Genomic DNA, 20,817 nt, shown 5'->3' on the forward strand with positions numbered 1-20,817 from the left:
CTGAGGATTTTATGCCCTAACACATTGTCAATTTTGGGGTATATACCATATACTATTGACAAAAAAGCATATTCTTTTCTGTCCCCATTCAGTTATCTCCAAAGGCCTATCATATCTAACTTTTCTAAAATTCTATTCACCCTTTTAAATTCTTTCTTGTTTATTTTATGGTTAGATTTATATAGTTCTTATAGAAGGAGACTGAGATCCCTCACTAACACAGTTTTGCTATCTATTTCTTCCTTTTTCCCCTTTTTAAAATTAGTTTTTCTAGTTATACATGTATATTAACTTTTTAAGACATGTTAATTTATGAGTCATGTTGGTAAAGAAATATCAGAACAAAAAGGAAAAACCACAAGAGAGAAAAATAATCAGAAAAAAAGTGAAAAAGTGTATTTCTTTCTGTCCCTATTCACTTTTCTCCAGAAACAATCATATCTAATTTTTCTCGGGTTTTATTAATTTCCTTAGTTTCTTTCTTGTTTATTTTGTGGTTAGATTTGTCTAAGTCTGAGAGGGGAAGGTTGAGATCCTCTATCAATTTAGTATTGCTCTCTATTTCTTCCTATAATTGGCTTAATAATTTCTTAAGAATTGGATACCGTACCACTTGGTGCATATGAATTTAGTATTGTTGCTTCTTCATTGTTTATGGTACCTTTTAACAAGATGCTGTTTACTTCTTTATCTATTTTAATTAAATCTATTTTTACTTTTGCTTCTCTGAGATCAGAATTGCTACCCCTGCTTTTTTTGCTTCAGCAGAAGCAAAAAAAATTTTACTCCAGCCTTTTACCCTTACTCTGTATGTATCTCTCTGTTTCAAATATGTTTCTTGTAAACAGTATATTCTAGGATTTTGTTTTTTAATCTACTCTGCTATTCATTTGCATTTTATGGGAGAGTTCATTGTATTCATAGTTATGATTACCAACTCTGTATTTCCTTTCATCCTATTTTTCCGCTGTATATACCTTTGTTCTCTTTCCACCCAGTCTCTCCTTAGTAGTTCTCTACCTTCCCTAGCTTCTATCATCCCTCCTCTTTTGTCCTAGTGTTTCTGTCCTCCCTTATATTCAGCCCTTCCCTTTTCTTTCCCCTTTCTCCTCCTACTTTTTTATAGGATAAGATAAATTTCTACACCCAACTGAATGATTAAATTATTCCATATTCTTTGATCTAAAACTTATGAGATGAAGCTACAGACAATGTTCATCCCCCTTCCTTCTTTCCCTGAACTGAAAAAGGTCTTTTGTGCCTCTTCCAATGATATAATTTACTCCATTTTACCTCCCCTTTTCTCTACTCTTAGTACAATCTTCTGTCCACTTCTAATTTCTTTATATCATCATATTAAAGTCAACTTTTACCTATACCCTCTAAGTCTACCATTGACAAAGATAAAATTCTGAAGCATTAGAAATATAATTTTCTCTTATAGGGATGTAAACATTTTAATCTTTAATAAACATTTTTCTTCCCTTTTTATCTTCTTATTCTTCCCTTGAGTCTTGTACCTGAAGATCAGATTTTCTGTCCAGCTTTGGTCTTTTCATCAGAAATGATTGAAAATCCCTATTTCCTTGAATGTTCAACTTTCCCCTGAAAAAAAAATGCTCAGTTTTGCTGGGTAGTTGATTTTTTTGTTATAATCCAAGCTCCTTTGCCTTCCATATATTCCAGGCCCTCCAATTCTTCAATATGTAAACTGCTAGATTGTGGGTCATCACTGATCATGGCTCCTCAATATTTAATTTGTTTCTTTCTAGCTGCTTGCAATATTTTCTTCTTGATGTGATAATTCTGGAATTTAGCTATAATACTGCATGGAGTTTTCATTTTGGGGTCTCTTTCAGGAGATTCAATGATTATTTTACTCTCTATTTCTAGGATATCAGGGCAATTTTCCTTGATGATTTCTTGTCCAGGTTTTTCTTTCCCCCATCGAAGTTTTCCAATGATTCTTTGATTGTTTCTCCTGGATCAAATTTCCAGATCAGTTGTTTTTTCAATGAGGGATTTTACATTTTCTATTTTTTCATTTTTTTTGGGGGGTGTTATTTGATTCTTGATGTCAATGAGACATTCACTTTCATTTGTCTAATTCTATTTTTAGTAAATTATTTTCTTCAATTACTTTTTAAAAATCTCCTTTGACATTTGAGCAATTGTACTTTTAATGGAGTTGTTTGTTCATTGATTTTTTTTTTCATTCCACCATTTGTATTTTCTGTGGAGTTTTTAAATTCTGTTTTTCAGGGAGTTGTTTTTTTTCTGTATAGTTTTTTATTTTCATTTCACTAAATGCATTTTAAGGAGTTATTTTCTTTAGTCAATTTCCATGTTTCCTTTTCCAAACTCTTCTGCAAAGCTCATTTCTTTTTTTCCTCATTTTTGTTCTGTCTGTTAAGATTCTTTTTAAATTCTTCCAAGATAATCTTTTGAGCATGAGACTCTCTCATATCCCATTTCAGGTTTCATATGGAGGCATTTGTCTTTGTAATTCTATTCTGGGCTTGTGTTCTGGTCTTCCCTGTCTCCATCATAACTCTCTTTGGTCAGAGCTTCTTTTGCCTTTTTGATCATTTTTAAAGGTTGTGGTCTGTTCCTAGGGCACAGAGGAGATTGTCTCTAGTTTGCTCTACAGAGTGACAGGGACTTCTCATTGCCTGTACTGGGTCTGGTGATGCCGTGGGCTTGGCCAAGTCTTACCTATTATGCTGGAGTTCAGGGGAAAACTATTTTCCTTCTGTAGTTTCATTGGAGATCTCACAACTAGTCTGCTTATTCACTGATTTTCTGAACCAGGATAGAGAAGCCAATGCTGCTGTATTTTGACTAAGAACCTCCCACTATATTCCCTGCATGGGGCCTCTTCACTATGGACCTGTGAGTGCTAGATCTGTACTGGGTCACTCAGCCCCCAATTGAGATGAACCTTTTCTGAAGTGCTTTCAAGATATCTAATGCCAGAAATTTATTACACTCCAAATATTTGTGGGTTCTTTCACTCCAAAATCTGTTCAGAGACTTGATCTAGTGTTGATTCTCAGGGAAGCCAGGAAGCATTCAGTCAAATTTCTGTCTACTCTTTGCCATGTTGGCTCTGTCCCACAAACAGAATCTTTCTAATTCTTTATCCACAGGATAGTCCTTTTAGATATGGAACAAAACTATCATAGCCCTTCAGAGTGTACTTTTCTCCATGGTGTAAAACCCATGAATTTGAAAACTGAATACAATACCCAAATTGAGGTCTTCCAAAGAGAGATCATCATCCTGTTTTTGGAAGCTATGTCCCAAGATTGCTTTGGATTTTGAGCTTCTATGTTTCAATGTGGATTTATATTAAGCTTTAAATCCATTAATACTCATATATTGTTTTTTAGAACAAATGCTTTTTATCCATGCCTCCTACATTTCATGTTTGTGAAATGGAACTTTTTTTGTCTCTAGATATCATCAATAACATCTTCTCTCCTCCGCCCCCCCACTACCAAGAATATGTTTAATTTGGACCATAGTCCAATTACTCAAAGGCAGTGAAGTGTTCTCTTTCCTCTTTACTTATCTTGAGTGTCAGCTTGTTAATCATTTTCATTTTCATTTTATCATTTTCTGTTTAAAGCTCATTCTCCTTTGTAGAGAAAACAAGCAAATTAAGAATTGAACCCTGCCTTCTCTCTTTTGTAATTTTATTTTCTTTGATACTGTTCTTTTAAAATCCCAGTATAAATTTAAAAGGATATTATTATTGTCCTTAATATCCTTCATCAGCCTCATCTCATTTTGATCTTGAGAAATTCTGAAAAAATTTTTACTTGGCCATGCCATCTTCTGCTTTTATTCAACATTTCTTCCATTTTTTTCTTCATTTCTCTTTTAAATTTAAATAGGCTGCTGAATTCCCTGTAAATCCAAATTCATCACTTTAGACAAAACAATTTATACTCCTCATTGAGATTATGTCTCTCAGCTTCATTATAATTTCATTCTTGAGAACTTTACTTGTTGGTTCATCTACTTTTTGAAGGATTGAATTATCACTTAGGCAAATCAAGAATTTATTTGGTATTCTGATTTTGGAAGAGAGAGAAATGCCTCAGTAGATGCCTGGATAATTGCAATCATACAATATTCTGCCTTTGTATCATTCTTCAGGTTGGTTTCCCCAGTCCTCAATTATTTCTGCTTTTATTGGCCAGATACCATGTTCCAAATTATAACAATCACTTCTATTTCTTTCTCTTTAATGACTTCATCCAAAGCTCCCCATTATGTTTTTCCATTTCCTAAATTTCCACACATACACACATCTCCCTACTTGCATATATAGATACATAACATTCACATACACATATGAATAACAACCCCTAAAGTAACTTCATTTAAGTCATTTTAGAAGGACCTTACAGCTATTTCCTGGCCAAATGTTATGTCTTGAATCCAAGAAGTCTGATACAGGCAGCAAATAAGGGATGAAAAGAAAAAAAAATCATAGAACAAAAATGGCAGAAAGAAAAATAGAACAATAAGACTCTCCACAATATCCTCATCCCACCAAGAGCAACTGAATATGGGGCAATAAAAACCCAGCTTAACCTTCTCCTCTTTCCCAACCCTTGGAAAGGACCAAGTCCTGAGTCTAAATGATCATCTGGTTCTACCATGTAGAACTAAATCTTTGCAGTTCATCGTGAATCTTGATATAAAGTAGGTAATATTACGAGGAGAAACAGAAATCCTGGGCCATAGCAGAGATGATGTTACTTCCAGTCATCTATCCTCGAATACCTTGGTATCATCACTCTGATCCACAAGCCAGAATCTTTTCTTACCTCCTTTGGAATTCCATAAGAGTTAGAAATAACAAAATATTTACATCATTAGAGGGCTCAGAGGGACTTGCCCTCACTTCTGTGGGGACTAGTTAGAAAAACACTTTTATTTTCCCCTTCTTGCCAGAAAGTAAACCACTTCCTAGATATAATACATACTCTATATACATCATTCATACTTTATTCCTCCTAGCCCTCCCTGGGGAATTATTGTACAATAGCCACCATGTGCTTTACTTGAAGCAATTAGTTGAATAGAAATTAGAAGAGGCCAATTAATTCTGTGTTACATTAAGCACCAGTCTACTTTGGGCCTATCTTTTGCCTCTGCCTATACTACTGTTTATTCTGTTGCCCCTGGGATGCTATTCCCACCGGAAACTGTTTCTATATGACAGCCATCACTATTCTTGTTGCTCACACCTCTCCCTTTGAGCTGTTCCTCATACACACACAAACCAAAAAAAGCCTTGCTGCCCACTCTGCTAAGGTTAACTATTACTATCAGAGATAGGATACTTTCATGACTTGGACATGAGCTCTGCTACAGTATTTTGGGACAGAATATTTTTTAGGCCTAAGTGCAGTTTCTCGTTCATTGCTTTGGCTTAATTGCCTTTCTTGGCGGGCGTGATATCCAGCACATTTACATTGGTCTTTTTTACTGAATGGTCGCATTGTTGCCAAATGAATTCTTACTGTATCTTCATGATTCTGGAATAACTCTTTAATCTTTGATAATGAGAGTATGTGATTTTTTAAGAAAATAACTATCATCTCTTAAGGAGATAATCAAATGTACTTCCAGAATCATGAAGGTTATTCCTGATTCACCTTCTTCAGCACTCCCTGTTCTCTACTTGAAGATCATTCTGTTTGAATTTGGTGGGATGAATCCAAATAAATGTAAGATAAAAGTTGGATGGGAATTTTGGGCATGGTTGCAATCCTGCCTACAAACATAACCAAATGTATTTCCAGGATAGGCCTGAAAAGCTGAAGACCATGTTGCAAAGCTAGAAACTTTTCTTCTTTTTTTGAAGTGAGACTTCCTGTTTACTTTAAATCAGAAATAATTTTCCTTCTCATTGGTTCTCTATTAAAAAATTGGAAACATTAGTTTTTTTGCTTTTATTTTATTTTGGAGAACTAATCTTAATTCATTTGAAGAGAAAATAAATTACCATGTGGAGTTATTGAAACTGTTTTTAAGCATTTTTTTTTCCTGTGTTTCTGGTTTTAATGTGTTTTCAGTAGAAAAAATAAAACTGGTAATGTTTTGTATTAAGGTAGAATGACTGTCTTGTAAATTCCTTTAGGGTATTTTGCAAATAGCAGTGGATATTGCCTTAGAATGCTTTAGTAGTACTTGCTGAGCTAAAGTTGATTTGAGATGAAATAAATGCTTTATATTCCAAATGTTGATTTTCTTGCCTTATCCTAAATTACATCCCAAAACTTCAAATGAGTTTAGAAACAATTTTCTTTTATCTCTCTTCTTCTTCTTCCCAAAGTAGGGGAAGTGTATTGAAACTCAGTCATCACAAAAAAAAAATTGAGAATTGAAAAGATATGTACAAAACTGCATTTGTTTCATCCTAAATTAAACATAGTTCCATTGATCAAAGTGGACATAGTCCTTGTGGTCATACTGAATGAAATACATTCATTTAAGCTTAGAATACTTTGAGGCAGCTACAGTGTACCAGAATAACAAATAGAAGTATTTTGGAGCCTTTGAAATGCAATATAAATGCATATTAGTCTGGTAAAACTTAATTTATCTGAGTAATCTTAGTATTTTAGATGTAAGATGACAGATGTAAGAATGACCCATGTAAAAGTAAGGAAAAATAGTGCTATTTGAGCATTATTAAAGAATAATTGTAGGTTTTTAAAATTAAAGCCACTATTTTATACAAAGCATTATATTCTACTACATAATATATATTTTTTCATATCACACAAGGCTTGACTTTTTGGACTTTTTGGGAATGAAAACCGTAGTTTATTTCATAAGCGTAGGAGAAATCAAAAACAAGTTTGTAAATAGAGATTGGTGTTAAGCAGACATTGCCTTCTTTATTTGGTCAAACAGGCTGCCCTGTAAACCATACATGCTTCCTTCTCTGCCTTTTAGAATCTGTAGTTTCCTTAAAAGCCCAGCTCTGACACACCTTCAACATAAAGCCTTTCTTAATCTCCTCTCCAATCCCAGTCCTCATTTGGTACTGCTTCTATGCCCAAAATTAAATTGTGTTTATTTTGTGTACTCATATGTATACATGTTGTTTCCCTTTATAGATTATAAACTTCTTAGAAGGAGAAGGCGCTTAATTTTTGACTTTGTATGCGTGGGACCTGAAAAAATGCCTAGGGACCAGTGGCTGATTTATTACATGAACTCCCATCTCTAACTAATCCCTCTTTTGCTACTCAATTACACAGTCATTAGGGAAACACAGACTCTAATGAGAACATGGCTTGGCTTCCTTTGATTATAACTCCACTCTGACAGTCTGAAGATGTTTTACTTTTAGGTTAAGTTTGGACTCAAATCTAGAACTCTCAAAAAAGGGAGGGAGTACTCAGAATTCAATAGGAATTGACTACAGCAAGACTTCTTAAACTTAACTTAAACTAAGTTAACTTAAACTTAAACTAAACTTAAACTTAAAAAAAAACTACTTTTTTGCCCGAGAAATTTTTATGTTATCCTGGGTATACGGATATATAAAAAGGTAGACAAATCAAACATTATTTCATGACCCTCACATTCACTTACAAGACCCCATATGGATCACAACTCACAGTTTAAGAAGCTGGTAGCTATGTGACTTATTTTCTGTCCATAAAAGAAATGTTAGAATATAAAAAAGTAGGAATAGTGATAGGCATATAATAATTCATTGATGTTTTTGTAAATAACCATACTTAGTTATTAGATAATATTATTTATGGTGATTTTAAAAGAACTCCACAAATACAAACACTGCTCATATTTCATGCATAACTTTTTTTAGGGAGCAAAAGTGATATTGATCCATGATGACAGCATTTCTATATTAGTTGATAAATTCATTCAACATGGACTTTTTATTCTTTAATTTTAGTTTTAGAATAAAAAAAGGTGGAGGAGTTACTAAACACAGTTATAGAATCACCATAATATCTCTATTTATCTAGTAGCACTGACAAACTCAAAGAGAAATGGATCCCTTGGCATATTGACTTGGAAAACCAAAAAATAATATTAACCATACTGTATTGTATTTTTATTTATTTTGTTAATTTCCCTAAAATATCTTAATCTGCTTAGGAACACACTGAATTTTGTAGGCTTCTAGAGATCTGAGAATTTGATACCTCTGATACAGAATTTTGTCAAACCACATTCATATTTCTGTAGGTTTTTAAAAAAGTATTTCTGTAGGTTTTTAAAAAAGTATTTCCTCTTCTTTCCATATTCCTGAAGTTAATATAGCTCACTGCCAAATATAAAATATTGGAGATTTAGAATCTTCCCATTTAGAATGTAAATCATTAATTGTTTCACTCTTGCATATGCATCTCCAGTATTTAGCATAATATCTGGTACACAGAAAATGCTTGTTCATTGATCAGGATTTTCAAAAGGATCATACTGGTTATTGTAATATATACAAGGAATTATATATTGAACTGTTTACATTCTTATATAGGAAGACATTCAATGTTTTACTTCTGCCACCTCCTCCAATCAATTTTATCAGCCTGAGTCCTCCTTCCATCCCCTTCCACTCCCACTTTTCTATAGGGTAAGATAGATTTTTCTATACAAATGTATGTGTGCTATTCCCTCTGTGCCAGTTCCTATGAGAATAAGGTTCAAGTGCTACTCCCCATCTACCTTATCTTTCCTTCCAATGTAAAAGCTCCTTCACTCCTCTTTTATATGAGATAATTTATCCCATTTAATTTCTTCCTTTCCTCTTCTCCCAGTGCATTCCTCTTTCATACCCATCAAATAATTAATTAATCATTTAAAATATCATCCCATCATATTCAACTTATATCATTTTATATGTCTATGCCCTTCCTATCTGTGTTAATAATGATAAAGTTCTAAGGAATTACAAATATCATCTTCCTGTGTAGGAATGTAAGCAGTTTAATCTTATTAAATCCATTATTATATCTCTTTCCTATTTATCTTTTTATGCTTCTTTTCTTGAATTTACAAATCAAGTTTTCTATCCAACTCTGATCTTTTCACTAGGAATGCTTGAAAGTACTCTATTTCATTGAATATTACATTCTGGGATATCATATTTCAAGGCCTCTGATCCTTTTATGTAGAAGCTGATAAATCTTATATTATATATTGACTGTGACCCTATGGTATTTGAATTGTTTCTTTTTTAAATGACTTGGGAGCTCTGGATTTTGGCTTTAATATTCCTGGGAGTTGTCATTTTGGGATCTCTTTCAGGAGATAACATTTGTATTTCACTTTTTGGATCTAAGATAACAGGGCTATTTTTCTGAATAATTTCTTGGAATATAATGTCTAGGCTTCTTTTTTTTTATCACAGCTTCCAGATTGTACGGTCTTTTAAAATGTCTCCTCAATCTATTTTACAGGTCAGTTGTTTTTCTACTACCTGGGCCATAAGCACAATAAATGGAGACAAAGAGAAATAGAGACAGAGACAGAGACACAAAAACAGAAAGAGAAAGAAGAAAGAGGAGTAAGAGGAAGTGGAGAGGAGAGGGAAGCAGGCATATTGGTATAATGGTACATTGAATAGAATGCTAGAAGAGAGGAAGATGTGCGTGTAAAAATTTGGCCTCTGACACATACTGCCTGTGAGTTCATATGATAATTTAACCTTGGGCATCTCCTCTTAAGGATATAGATAATTAATTGGATATAGATAATTTGGCATTTCTTTGATGGAAGAAGTCAAGGACTAAGGAAGAATTGGCATTTTAGATCTGTTATGGGAAATGGAAGAATAAAATGAATTGCGCCAGGCTATTTATGTTAGTTATCATGATATACATGACATCAGCAGCCTGAGTCCCATATCTCTAAGATTGCTTTATTTAAACTGGCTACACCTAGTATAGTAATCTCCATTTTCGATTATACAGAACATATTCAAAAATCTAATTTCAACCAATTTTCTTTAAGTATAATGTGTATATTAAAAGCTATGAGATGCAAAAATAAGAGAATTCATTATCTGTAATTTCATGCATCATCATGTGTATGCCCAAATAACTTATATAAAATAAAACATAATAAACACATAACAACAATAACTAACTGAATTCTGAAAAGCAGGAAAAGCTATTATCCTAATTGGGGGATCAAGGAAATCTTTATGTGAGTTAAGCAATTAAACTAGACTACAAATTATACAGGAAATTTAAAGATGTAGAACATTCCAGGTGTGAAAACTAGGGTGAACAGAGGTAGGAAAATATTAGGATTTATGTAAAGTAAATGAAGGATAATGAGTGGGAGATAGAGTTGAAAATAACAAGGTGAGACAGTTTGTATAGAATCTTCTATGGCAAGTCTATTTAATAAATAATGAGTTTATGCTTAAGTGTTTTAAGCAGATCAGTGACATGAATCTTTCTCTACTTGAGGAAGATTAACATGGTTTGGGTTGATCTGTGAATTTATTAATTCACGAGTACCAAAAATGTGTATAAGAAGAATTAGTCCCTATGTATCTTACATTGTCTAAGTGGACAATAGGTATTCAGGCCTTTACTATGGAAATAGAGAGGAGAGGCTTTATACCTCCTATACCCTACCTGCAAGTCCTTTGAGGCAGTTCCCAAGTAGGGAATATCAAGGATACGAAAAATAGATGTATGTCTGGAACATTTATATGTAGCTTTATCAATAACAATAGGCAAATCATTGAAGAAGTAAAGTAAGTTTTGAATTTGATCAGTTGTTTGAGATGCATATCCTTTCATCTATTTTTCTATGATAAGTCAAATTTTACATCCATATTTAGTGAGTTTATTGAGAGAATTAATAAATGAGTGAATAGATTCAGTGCATTATAATTATGGAAGAGAAACAGAACAATGACAAAAATAAAAAGGTAAAAATGTAAAATTTTTTTCCCACTATTTTGTATTTTTAGGATCACGTCTTCGACAGGAAGATTTTTCTCCCAGGATTGTTGAGCATCCTTCAGATGTTATTGTTTCTAAAGGAGAGCCAACAACTTTGAACTGCAAAGCTGAGGGCAGGCCAACTCCTACTATAGAGTGGTATAAAGATGGTGAGAGGGTGGAAACTGACAAAGATGATCCCCGATCCCACCGCATGCTGCTGCCTAGCGGATCTTTATTTTTTTTGCGTATTGTACATGGACGTAGAAGCAAGCCTGATGAAGGAAGCTATGTCTGTGTGGCAAGGAACTATCTTGGTGAGGCAATGAGTCACAATGCATCTCTGGAAGTGGCATGTAAGTAAAAGCAATTTCATGTGTTTGTTTCTTTAGTAAACTTTTACTCAGCCACTTAAAAAATCACTATATCATGTGATTTTAATTTTTAATTACCCCTACCTTTTTCACAGAAATCTTTTCAAAACAATCATTAGTGTTATAAAAATATTTACCTGTGTTAAAACAAAGAGTAAATTGTACTAATGACAGTAACATTCAAAATATAATTTATTCTAATGGAAAATATATGGTTGAGGATATTCCAAATGGGATATATGAAAATGCAAAGCTTTTAATGCTGTTCAAAATACTATTGTGTTAACTATACATACTTAAGGGGTGAACTGGAGTTTTTTTTCCCTCTAGTACTTATCTGAATAAAGATGAACTCTTGAACATTAGCAAAAACTAAAACTGTTCTTGCCACAAGGATCTCCCAAAATTGACTTGAATATATAATTTAGACAAATCTTTTAACTTTGGTTTTATTTATATAAAATCTGAGGTTAATTACAACCTCTACCTGCATTCTTATACTTTAAAACATTTTTAATCTATTTCTTTCTAAAAATACTCCAAAAATAATTTATGCAGTGACACTGAGGCTTATCTCTGGTTGTTTTCATATTTGAGGGATACCTGTCTAATGAATAGGCTGTGCAGGATTTATTCCTTACTACATGACTTGGCTAAGTAATGCTGATGCTTTTCATACTTTATTTCTTATATGCAAGTGATGTTGGCAATATCCAAGAATGTACCTTTTTATCACCCACAGATCATCTATAATTTTTAATCTTTAGTATTCAAAATGTTCTGTAATCTACAATCATACTATATTATTGAGATAATATCAATATTAATGATAATTTTGGCAACAAAGCAAATATTCAGTTATCCACTAGAGACCTTTTGTGATATTATTCACTGTCACTGTCTTATTTACATTTTTATCACTAATACTAATGCCAGATCTTTAAATATATATTATAGCAATATAATAATAATAATATAATTTTAAGACTTGAAAGAATATCAAATAACATGATACTATATTAAATATTTCAGGGAAATATCAAAGAAGTTATAATGATTTGCATTGATAGAAGAATATTCCTCTTTAGTGAGTTCTCTCTACCAAGGAAATCACAGGTTTAATCCTTTCCATTTTTCTTTTGGAAGCATTTGTACAATTATCATTATATTGCTAGAATATCAAAGTCATTCATTGTACAATATTGTTGTTTCTGTGTATAATATTCTTAGATGCTGTTCACTACATTTTGCATCAATTCATATAAATTTTCTAGCTTTTTCTGAAATCATCTTGAAAAGTTTATATTTTTAAGAATATGCATTTCTTGGAAAATGATATTTTTCATTGATTTCTTAGTATATATAATCTAATGGCATAAATTTTTGTGTTTTTATTTTAAAGAAGGTGTTGGAAACTGTCCTCTAAATCTTTAAAGTGTTTGTAGATACAATTGAATTATTTGTATTATTATTCTGTTGATCCTTTAATTTTATATCAAGATGAGCCCAGCTCCTTTTCTAATCATACATCTTTTATAAGATATCATTTAATCTATTTCTCATAAACCAGTCATCATTGGTAGTAATCTGTTAGACTTATCATTTTCCTTTGGGTTTCCTATACTTGGGTAGATCCCCTTTGTTATTTTTTTAGATAATTTAAACAATAATAGAAAGGAATAAAAAAGATGGAGTCATTACTTACATCAATGAGATCATGTATACACCGATTTCTATTTAGTGATATGAAAAATGATAAAGATGGAAGATAATTAGTCCTATGTCAAGAGAACTGGGACCTAAGATAATTATGTTTTCTATGTCTTTTCTTTTTAAAAAAATAATGATAGCTTTTTATTTTCAAAACACAAAGATAGTTTTCAACATTCACCCTTGCAAAACCTTGTTTTCCAATTTTTTTCTCCCTCTCTTCCCTTACTTCTTCCTTTAGAAAACAAGTTATCCAATATATGTTAAACATATCCACTTCTTCTATATACAATTCCACATTTATCATACTGCAGAAGAAAAATCAGATCAAAAAGGGAAAAAAAAACCAAGCAAACAACAAAAAAGGTGAAAATACTATGTTGTGATCCACATTCAGTCCTCTCAGTCCTCACAGTCCTTTTTCTGGATACACATGGCTCTCTCCATCACAAGTCTATTGGGATTGACCTGAATCATGTAATTGTTGAAGAGCCACGTCCATCATAGTTGCTCATCACATTATTTTGTTTTGCTGTATACAATGTTCTCTTAGTTCTTACTACTTCACTTACCATCAGCTCATGTTAAGTCTTTCCAGACTTTTCAGAAAGGTCTTTCTGAAATTATGTTGATGATTATTTCTTACAGAACAATAATATTCCATAACATTCATATACCATAACTTATTCAGCTATTCTCCAACTGATGGGCGTCCATTTAGTTTACAATTTCTTGCCACTACAAAAAAGGCTGCTATAAACATTTTTGCGCATGTGTGTCCTTTTCCCTTTTTAATTATCTCTTTGGGATACAGACTGATTACAGACACTGCTGGATCTTCAGAACAGTGGATCAGTTCACACCTTCATTAATAATACATTAGTGTCCCAATTTTCCCATGTTTTCTCCAACATTTATCATTACCTTTTTTGTCATTTTAGCCAATCTGAGAGGTATGTAACGGTACCTCAAAGATGTCTTAATTTGCATTTCTCTAGTCAATAATGATTTAGAGCTTTTAAAAAGATAATTATCTAACTCTCATCTTCTCTTTGATTTCTAATGACATATCTCGCCTCTTAGAAATATTTAGCTGGATGTATGATAGCCATTTGAAACTCACCCTGCTCCAGATAAAGCTCATTATCTTTTCCCCTAATCTTACCTCTTTTCCTAACTTCCCGGCTTTTGTAACCAAAATTCACAGAGTCATTTACATTCATAACCTCAGAATCATCCTTGACTTTTCACTCAATTAATTGGCACATCCCCAACACCTCTCATAACCATCTCTTTCTTTTCAGTCATTCCATAATCACTCTATTACATGCACTCATTTCCTCTTTCATAGACTATTGTAGTACTGTCTTGATTGTTCTCTTAAATCTGTCCTTTCTCTAGTTCTTTGTACCAAATTGATATTTCTGAAGTGTACAATGGTACTATGGTGCTTACTTTCTCAAAAAATTTCAGTAGTTTCTAAAAGACTTAAAGATAAAATAGAAACTTCTGTGAGCATTTAAAACCCTTCATCATTTGGTTTCAGCCTTGTTATAGACTTTAAATATCTGGAATACTTTTCTTCTCATTTTACCTATTTAAGTGAAATAAAAAGTACTTCTTTTAAATGCTTAATAAGAACCAGAAAATAAGTTATTTCTTTAATTGTTAATGACTATCTTCCCTCCCCTTTAAACATTTTGTGTATTTTTATATATATTTTGCATTTATTTCTGAATATGTCCTACAATGTCCTCAGTAGAATGTAATCCATTTGGGAAGAAGAACTCTTCATTTCACTCTTTCTGTCTGTCAGTCTCTGTCTTTTTCTTGTTTTATTTTTTATTTTTGAATATCCAGTGCCTAACAAAATACCTAGAATTTGGTAGATGTTTAATAAATGCTTTCTGATTCATATTTGTTCATTGATAATGTCATTTTTCTATTCTAATTCATATTTTTACTTTAAATTAGTCCATACATTTCCTGACATGCACAATTCAAGAAAATAAATTCATAGTTAAAATTTTAGAACCAAAGGTAACTTTAGCTATTTCTTAGTCTTGCTCCTTCATTGACTGGGTCTATAATCATGCTCTAGTTACTTGACTTCCTGAGCCTTGTCTGTTAAGTGAAGATAAAAATATTTATACTAGCTTGTTTGATAGTATTTAGGTGAGATTACAGTGTGTTAATATATGTATGTATGCCATGTATGTAAAGGTTTTTCCAAACTTTAAAATAATTTTTACTAATTAAACTAATTAGTAAAATTCAATCAAGTTTCACTAATTAGTAAAGATTAAACTAATAATTTACTAATTAAGTAAAATTACTGATTTTTACTAATTAAAAAATGGGTATTTATAGAGATTAAGTGACAGTGTCAGTTAATGGCAGAGATCGATCTAGCCATTCAATCATTGCTTCTAATTCAAGAACTGTTTCCATTGTAATAATAAGCTTTTTAGAAGTGTATGATAGAAATTTTTTAGAAATATATAATTTGTTGTATTGCTCATAATTTTATATACCTTGGTTATTTGATTGGTGAAGTAGTAATGTTATATAGGAATCATATAATATTACAATCTTTGAAGGACTGAAGTATAGGGTCAAGTGGTTAAGATGAATTTGCTACAGGGCATTACAAATTAGGAATTAATTCTACTTGAGAAATGATATAAAGAGATGTTAAAACATGTGAGGGCTGCCAGAAAAAGATTCAAAATGCAACCGGGAAATATTTAAGAAAATAAATGAAAATGCAGTAAGCCATAGATAATGTTATTGTGTAATTTTCTATTTGCAAAACATTTTACACTGGATTATTTTATTTAATCCTTCCAACAATTTTTTGAGGTTATGTTCTATTATTCCTTATTTTGAGGAATAATCATATTGAGGAGGTAAATGAGAGAAGGCAATTCACAGAGTCTCTCATTCTACAAATGGTTCATTTTTAGAATCTTTCAAAATCTTTGCTTCTTCTATAGTAAGGACAATTTTCTGGACAAAAGTCTATTTCTTTAGGTCAGTGTTTTGTCAGGGCAAACAATACTCTCTTTCCTATCTCCTCCCTCACATTTTCAATAAATAATTTAGATTATAAATAGTTTAGATTATGAAAACTGTACTGTGGAGAAAAAATATTCAGAAATGCTAAATTAAAATTAAAATCACCTGTGTTCTTCTGAGCCTGATTAATTAGCTAAAATTTTCCTCAAGTATAACCATTACTTTTGCTAAAGAATATTTGACATTGCAGGATTCACTGGATGCTTTTTCCAATGGGACTATAAAAAGAAAGAGCTGCAGTCACTAATATGGTTAGAATTTCAGGTTTTAGCACCAGGGTGCCACATGTAAAGAACAAAAAACGGAGGGGGATCCTCACACAGGCTGAGGATGACTCTGATTAGGCTGAATCAGTGAGCCCCCAGAGATAGCAGCCGTAGCCCCAGGTGTTAAATATATGACAGCAGCTTGATCTATCGACCACTCTAAGAGAGGGTTATGGAATAAATGAAAATTCATGAAAAATTGATGAAGTCCCCAGATTATTTTTTCCCCTTTTCCTTTTCCTTTTCTCAGCACTGTGCCAATGCAGTAAAGAGAGATTAAATGAGGTGTTGAATGCTTTAGTGGCAAGAAGACTGTGGTTCATAGGTCAAGGGGACATTCAGAAATGGATCTTTTCCCCCCTACTTTTCTTACTTCTAAAGCAAAGCACAGGGATTTTTCAGATTATCTGGGATTTGCCATGGCTTTGATATCAAAATAAAAAGCATAAATGTTAAAAGTAGATTTTTGGTGCTACTGCAAAAGAATGAACAGCTTTTGAGTCATAATTCAGTTGGAGTACTAAAAATAGATTGAATTCCATAACTGTGGGATGATTTTTTTTCTCACCTCCATATTTCAGGGCATATGGTTGAACTAAAGTCACTTAGAGAAAGAAAGTATCTTGCATTATTTATAGGTAGCAGATTGCTGGAACAGCAACACTTTGAAACACTCAGTAAACATAATGATCCTGTTTACTTTAAATCCCAAACTAAATTAATGTTTTTTTTCTTTACCAGTAAAAGAGGTTACAGTGGAAGGTTGAATTTAGTAGGGAACAGGTATTATTCGAATTGAGCCAAGGATAAAATATTTTATCCATATTATAAGTTAACAATTACTTTGCATTTTCTGTAAATTTTAAATGCATAAATTGTCCTAAGTAGTTATCAATAATACTGAATGAACACAATGCCTCAAAGAACCTCTTTTCCACTGTGCCTTGTGTTTGTGTGTGTGTGTGTGTGTGTGTGTGTGTGTGTGTGTATGATTGTTGTGGCTTTTCTTCTAAAACTACTCTGGAATTTTAGAGCTTATTCCCCCTTTCTTATGTTTCTGAAGGGACCAAATAATCCATCCAAAATTTTTCCTGAAAGATTTATAAAGTATTAGTGGATAATGGATGGAATAGATAATGGATAGCGATTAGGGTTCAGAATCAAGAAGATCTCTAGCTAGATTCAATACATGCATTTGGTATTTATCAGGTATATGACTTTGGAACAGATCACTTAATTCCTTTTGCCCTATCAAGCTCTCTTAGATTTAAAAAAAACTCTTAGATTATAACAGAGTTTCTGATACAAATCAGGATGAAATGCAGCTCTGTATCAGAAATAATAGGCTAGATGTGTGTAAGGAAATCTTTTCTGGCTTAATAAATGGTTGTTGATTATTATTTCTCATATATCAAAAATGATGGAGAAATAGGCAAGATGTGTAGAAGGAAATCTTTTCTGGCTTAATAAATGGTTGTTGATTATTATCTCTCATGTTTTTACTCTCTGCCTAACCCAATTTCTTTTTTTTTTTAATATAAATTTAGATACTTTAAAAAAATGTTTCCTTGAACTTTTTCTGAAATTCTATGTACATAATTTTTCTCAACTCACATTTTATTCAAATGTAATCATAAATTATCATAATTTTATGAAACAATTGTCTAAGTATATGATAAAATGACAAATATAGAGATTTGCTTACAAAATGCTTTGTAATTTTTGAATTTAAAAGTTATAAGGTAATATGTATGATAACAATTTTAGTTTAATGGATTTGGAGCTAGACATAAAAAGACATCTAAACTAACTCCTTTATTTTGCAAATGAGGTTATTGAAAACCAGGATGCTAGCAAATAATTCTGTTCTTTAGCTATCTGTATAATTTTTTTTAATGAACCTCTGGTAAATCACAGAGACCTGAGTGATTTCTGCATTTCTGAATTTCTAATGAATTACCTTAACATCTTCACATAGTAGTAATTTTTTTTCCTTTTTGTCCAAACCAATACACATTTTTCTACAGCCATGCATATTAGTAGGAAAGTGGTCCTATAATTCCACTTAAAGTGAAATTATTTCATTTTTTGGGGAAAAATTCTCTTTTTTCTTTATTAAAACAGTAAAAAGAGTGAAAAATGCTATATTGTGGTCTGTGGATTCCACCACTCAATTCCCACAGTCCTCTCTCTGGGTGCAGATGGCTCTCTTCATCACAAGATCATTGGAGTTGGCTTCAATCACCTTCAAGAGAGCCAGGTCCATCAGAATTGATCATCATATAATCTTGATGCCATATACAATGAACTCCTGGTTCTGCTCATTTAACTTAGCATCAGTTCATGTAAGTCTCTCCAGGCCTCTCTGAAATCATCCTGCTGATCATTTCTAATAGAACAATAATATTCCACAACATTCACCACAATTTATTCCCATTCTCCAGCTGATGGAAAAAAACTCAGTTTCCAGTTTCTGGCCATCACAAGAAAAGCTGCCACAAACATTCTTGCACATAAGTCCCTTTCCCTTTTTTAAGATCTCTTTGGGATATAAGCCCAGTAGTAACACTGCTGGATCAAAGGGTATGGCAGTTTGATAACTTTTTGAGCATAGTTTCAAATTGCTCTCCAGAATGGTAATCTGTTCATAACTCCACCAACAATATATTAGTATCCCAGTTTCCCATATCCCCTCCAATATTCATCATTGTCTTTTCCTGTCATCTTAGCCAATCTAACAGGTGTGTAGTGGCATAATCTCAAAATTTTCTTAATTTTCATTTCTCTGATCAATACCGATTTAGAGAACCTTTTCATATGACTAGAAATGATTTTAATTTCTTCATTTGAAAATTTTCTGTTCACATCTTTTGAACATTTATTAATGGGTGAATGGCTTGAATTCTTATGTATTTTACAAATGAGGCCTTTATCAGAACAATGAAATGTAAAACATGTTTTCCCAATTTATTGCTTCCCTTTAATCTTTTCTGCATTAGTTTTGTTTGCACAAAATTTTTTTACTTAATATAACCAAAATTATCTATTTGGTGTTCAATAATGAGTTCCAGTTCTTCTTTGGTCACAGATTCCTTCCTTCTCCATAGATCTGTGAAGTAAACTATCCTATTTCTTCTAATTTGCTTATATTATCATTCTTTATGTGAAAATCATGAGGACTTTTTTCCTTATCATGGTATATATGGTATTAGGTGTGAGTTAATGCCTACTTTCTGCCATATTAATTCCTAATTTTCCTAGCATTTTTTTGTCAAATAGTAAGTTCTATCCCAAATAGTAAGTTATCCCAAAAGCTAGGGTCTTTCGATTTGTCAACCACTAGATTGCTATAGTTATTGACTATTTTATCCTGTGAACCTAACCTATTCCACTGATCAGTTACTGTATTGCTTAGTCAGTACCAAATGGTTTTGAAGACCACTGCTTTATAATATTGGTTTAGGCTTGGCACATTTTGGTGACCCACATTGGCATTCTTTTTCATTAATTCTCTTGAAATTCTTGACCTTTTGTTCTTCCAGATAAACTTGTTATTTTTCTGGATCTGTAAAATAATTTCTTGGAAGTTTGATTGTATGGTACTAAATAAGTAGATTAATTTAGGTAGTATTTTCATTTTTATTATATTCACTTGGGCCATCCATGAGCACTTGATATTTTTTCAAGTGATTAGATCTGACTTTGTTTGGTGAAAAGAGTTTTGTAGTTGTGTTCATATGGTTCCTAACTTTCCCTTTGCAGATAGATTCCCAAATATTTTATACTATTGACAATTATTTTGAGTGAAACTTCTCTTTGTACCTCTTGTTGCTGGATTTTGTTGGTAATATAAAAATGCTGATGATTTATGTGGATTTATTGTGTGTTCTGCAACTTTGCTAAAGTTGTAAATTGTTTCTAATAGTTTTTAGGTGATTCTTTAGGGTTCTCTAAGAAAACCATTATATCATCTACATAGACTGAAGATTTGGTTTCCTCATTACCTACTCTAATTCCTTTCATCTCTTTTTCTTCTCTTTTGCCAAAGCTAACATTTCTAATGCAATATTTTTTCTTTTTTATTATAATTTTTTATTGACAATACATATGCATGGGGAATTTTTTTACATCATTATCCCTTGTCCTCACTTCTGTTTCAATTTTTCCCTTCCCTCCCTCCACCCTTCCCCTAAATAGCAGACAATCCTATACATGTTAAATATGTTATAGTATATCCTAGATACAATATATGTGTGCAGAACCAAACCTCTAATTGCACAGGAAGAATTGGATTCAGAAGGTAAAAATAACCTGGGAAGAAAAACAAAAATGCAAACAATTTAAACTTAGTTCCCAGTGTTCCTTCTCTGGGTGTAGCTGATTCTGTCCATCATTGATCAATTGGAACTGAATTAGATCTTTTCT

General features: G+C 32.3%; 1 protein-coding gene across 11 annotated transcripts in view; it reads left to right on the forward strand.

Annotated features, from left to right (window-relative positions):
* Positions 1-20,817, forward strand: part of ROBO2 (roundabout guidance receptor 2) — a 606,204-nt gene that overhangs the window by 74,118 nt on the left and 511,269 nt on the right. For 10 of the 11 annotated variants that reach the window (XM_031958824.1, XM_031958826.1, XM_031958829.1 and 7 more), the window contains exon 2: positions 10,994-11,320. In XM_031958824.1, coding sequence (XP_031814684.1) covers positions 10,994-11,320 — 327 coding nt within the window. Of the gene's footprint in view, positions 1-9,470; positions 9,690-10,993; positions 11,321-20,817 lie in introns of those variants that run through there. The other variant, XM_031958831.1, reaches the window with a different exon arrangement.

This window comes from Sarcophilus harrisii, chromosome 3 (genome assembly GCF_902635505.1).
Source record: "Sarcophilus harrisii chromosome 3, mSarHar1.11, whole genome shotgun sequence".
In the NCBI taxonomy this organism is placed as follows: domain Eukaryota; kingdom Metazoa; phylum Chordata; class Mammalia; order Dasyuromorphia; family Dasyuridae; genus Sarcophilus; species Sarcophilus harrisii.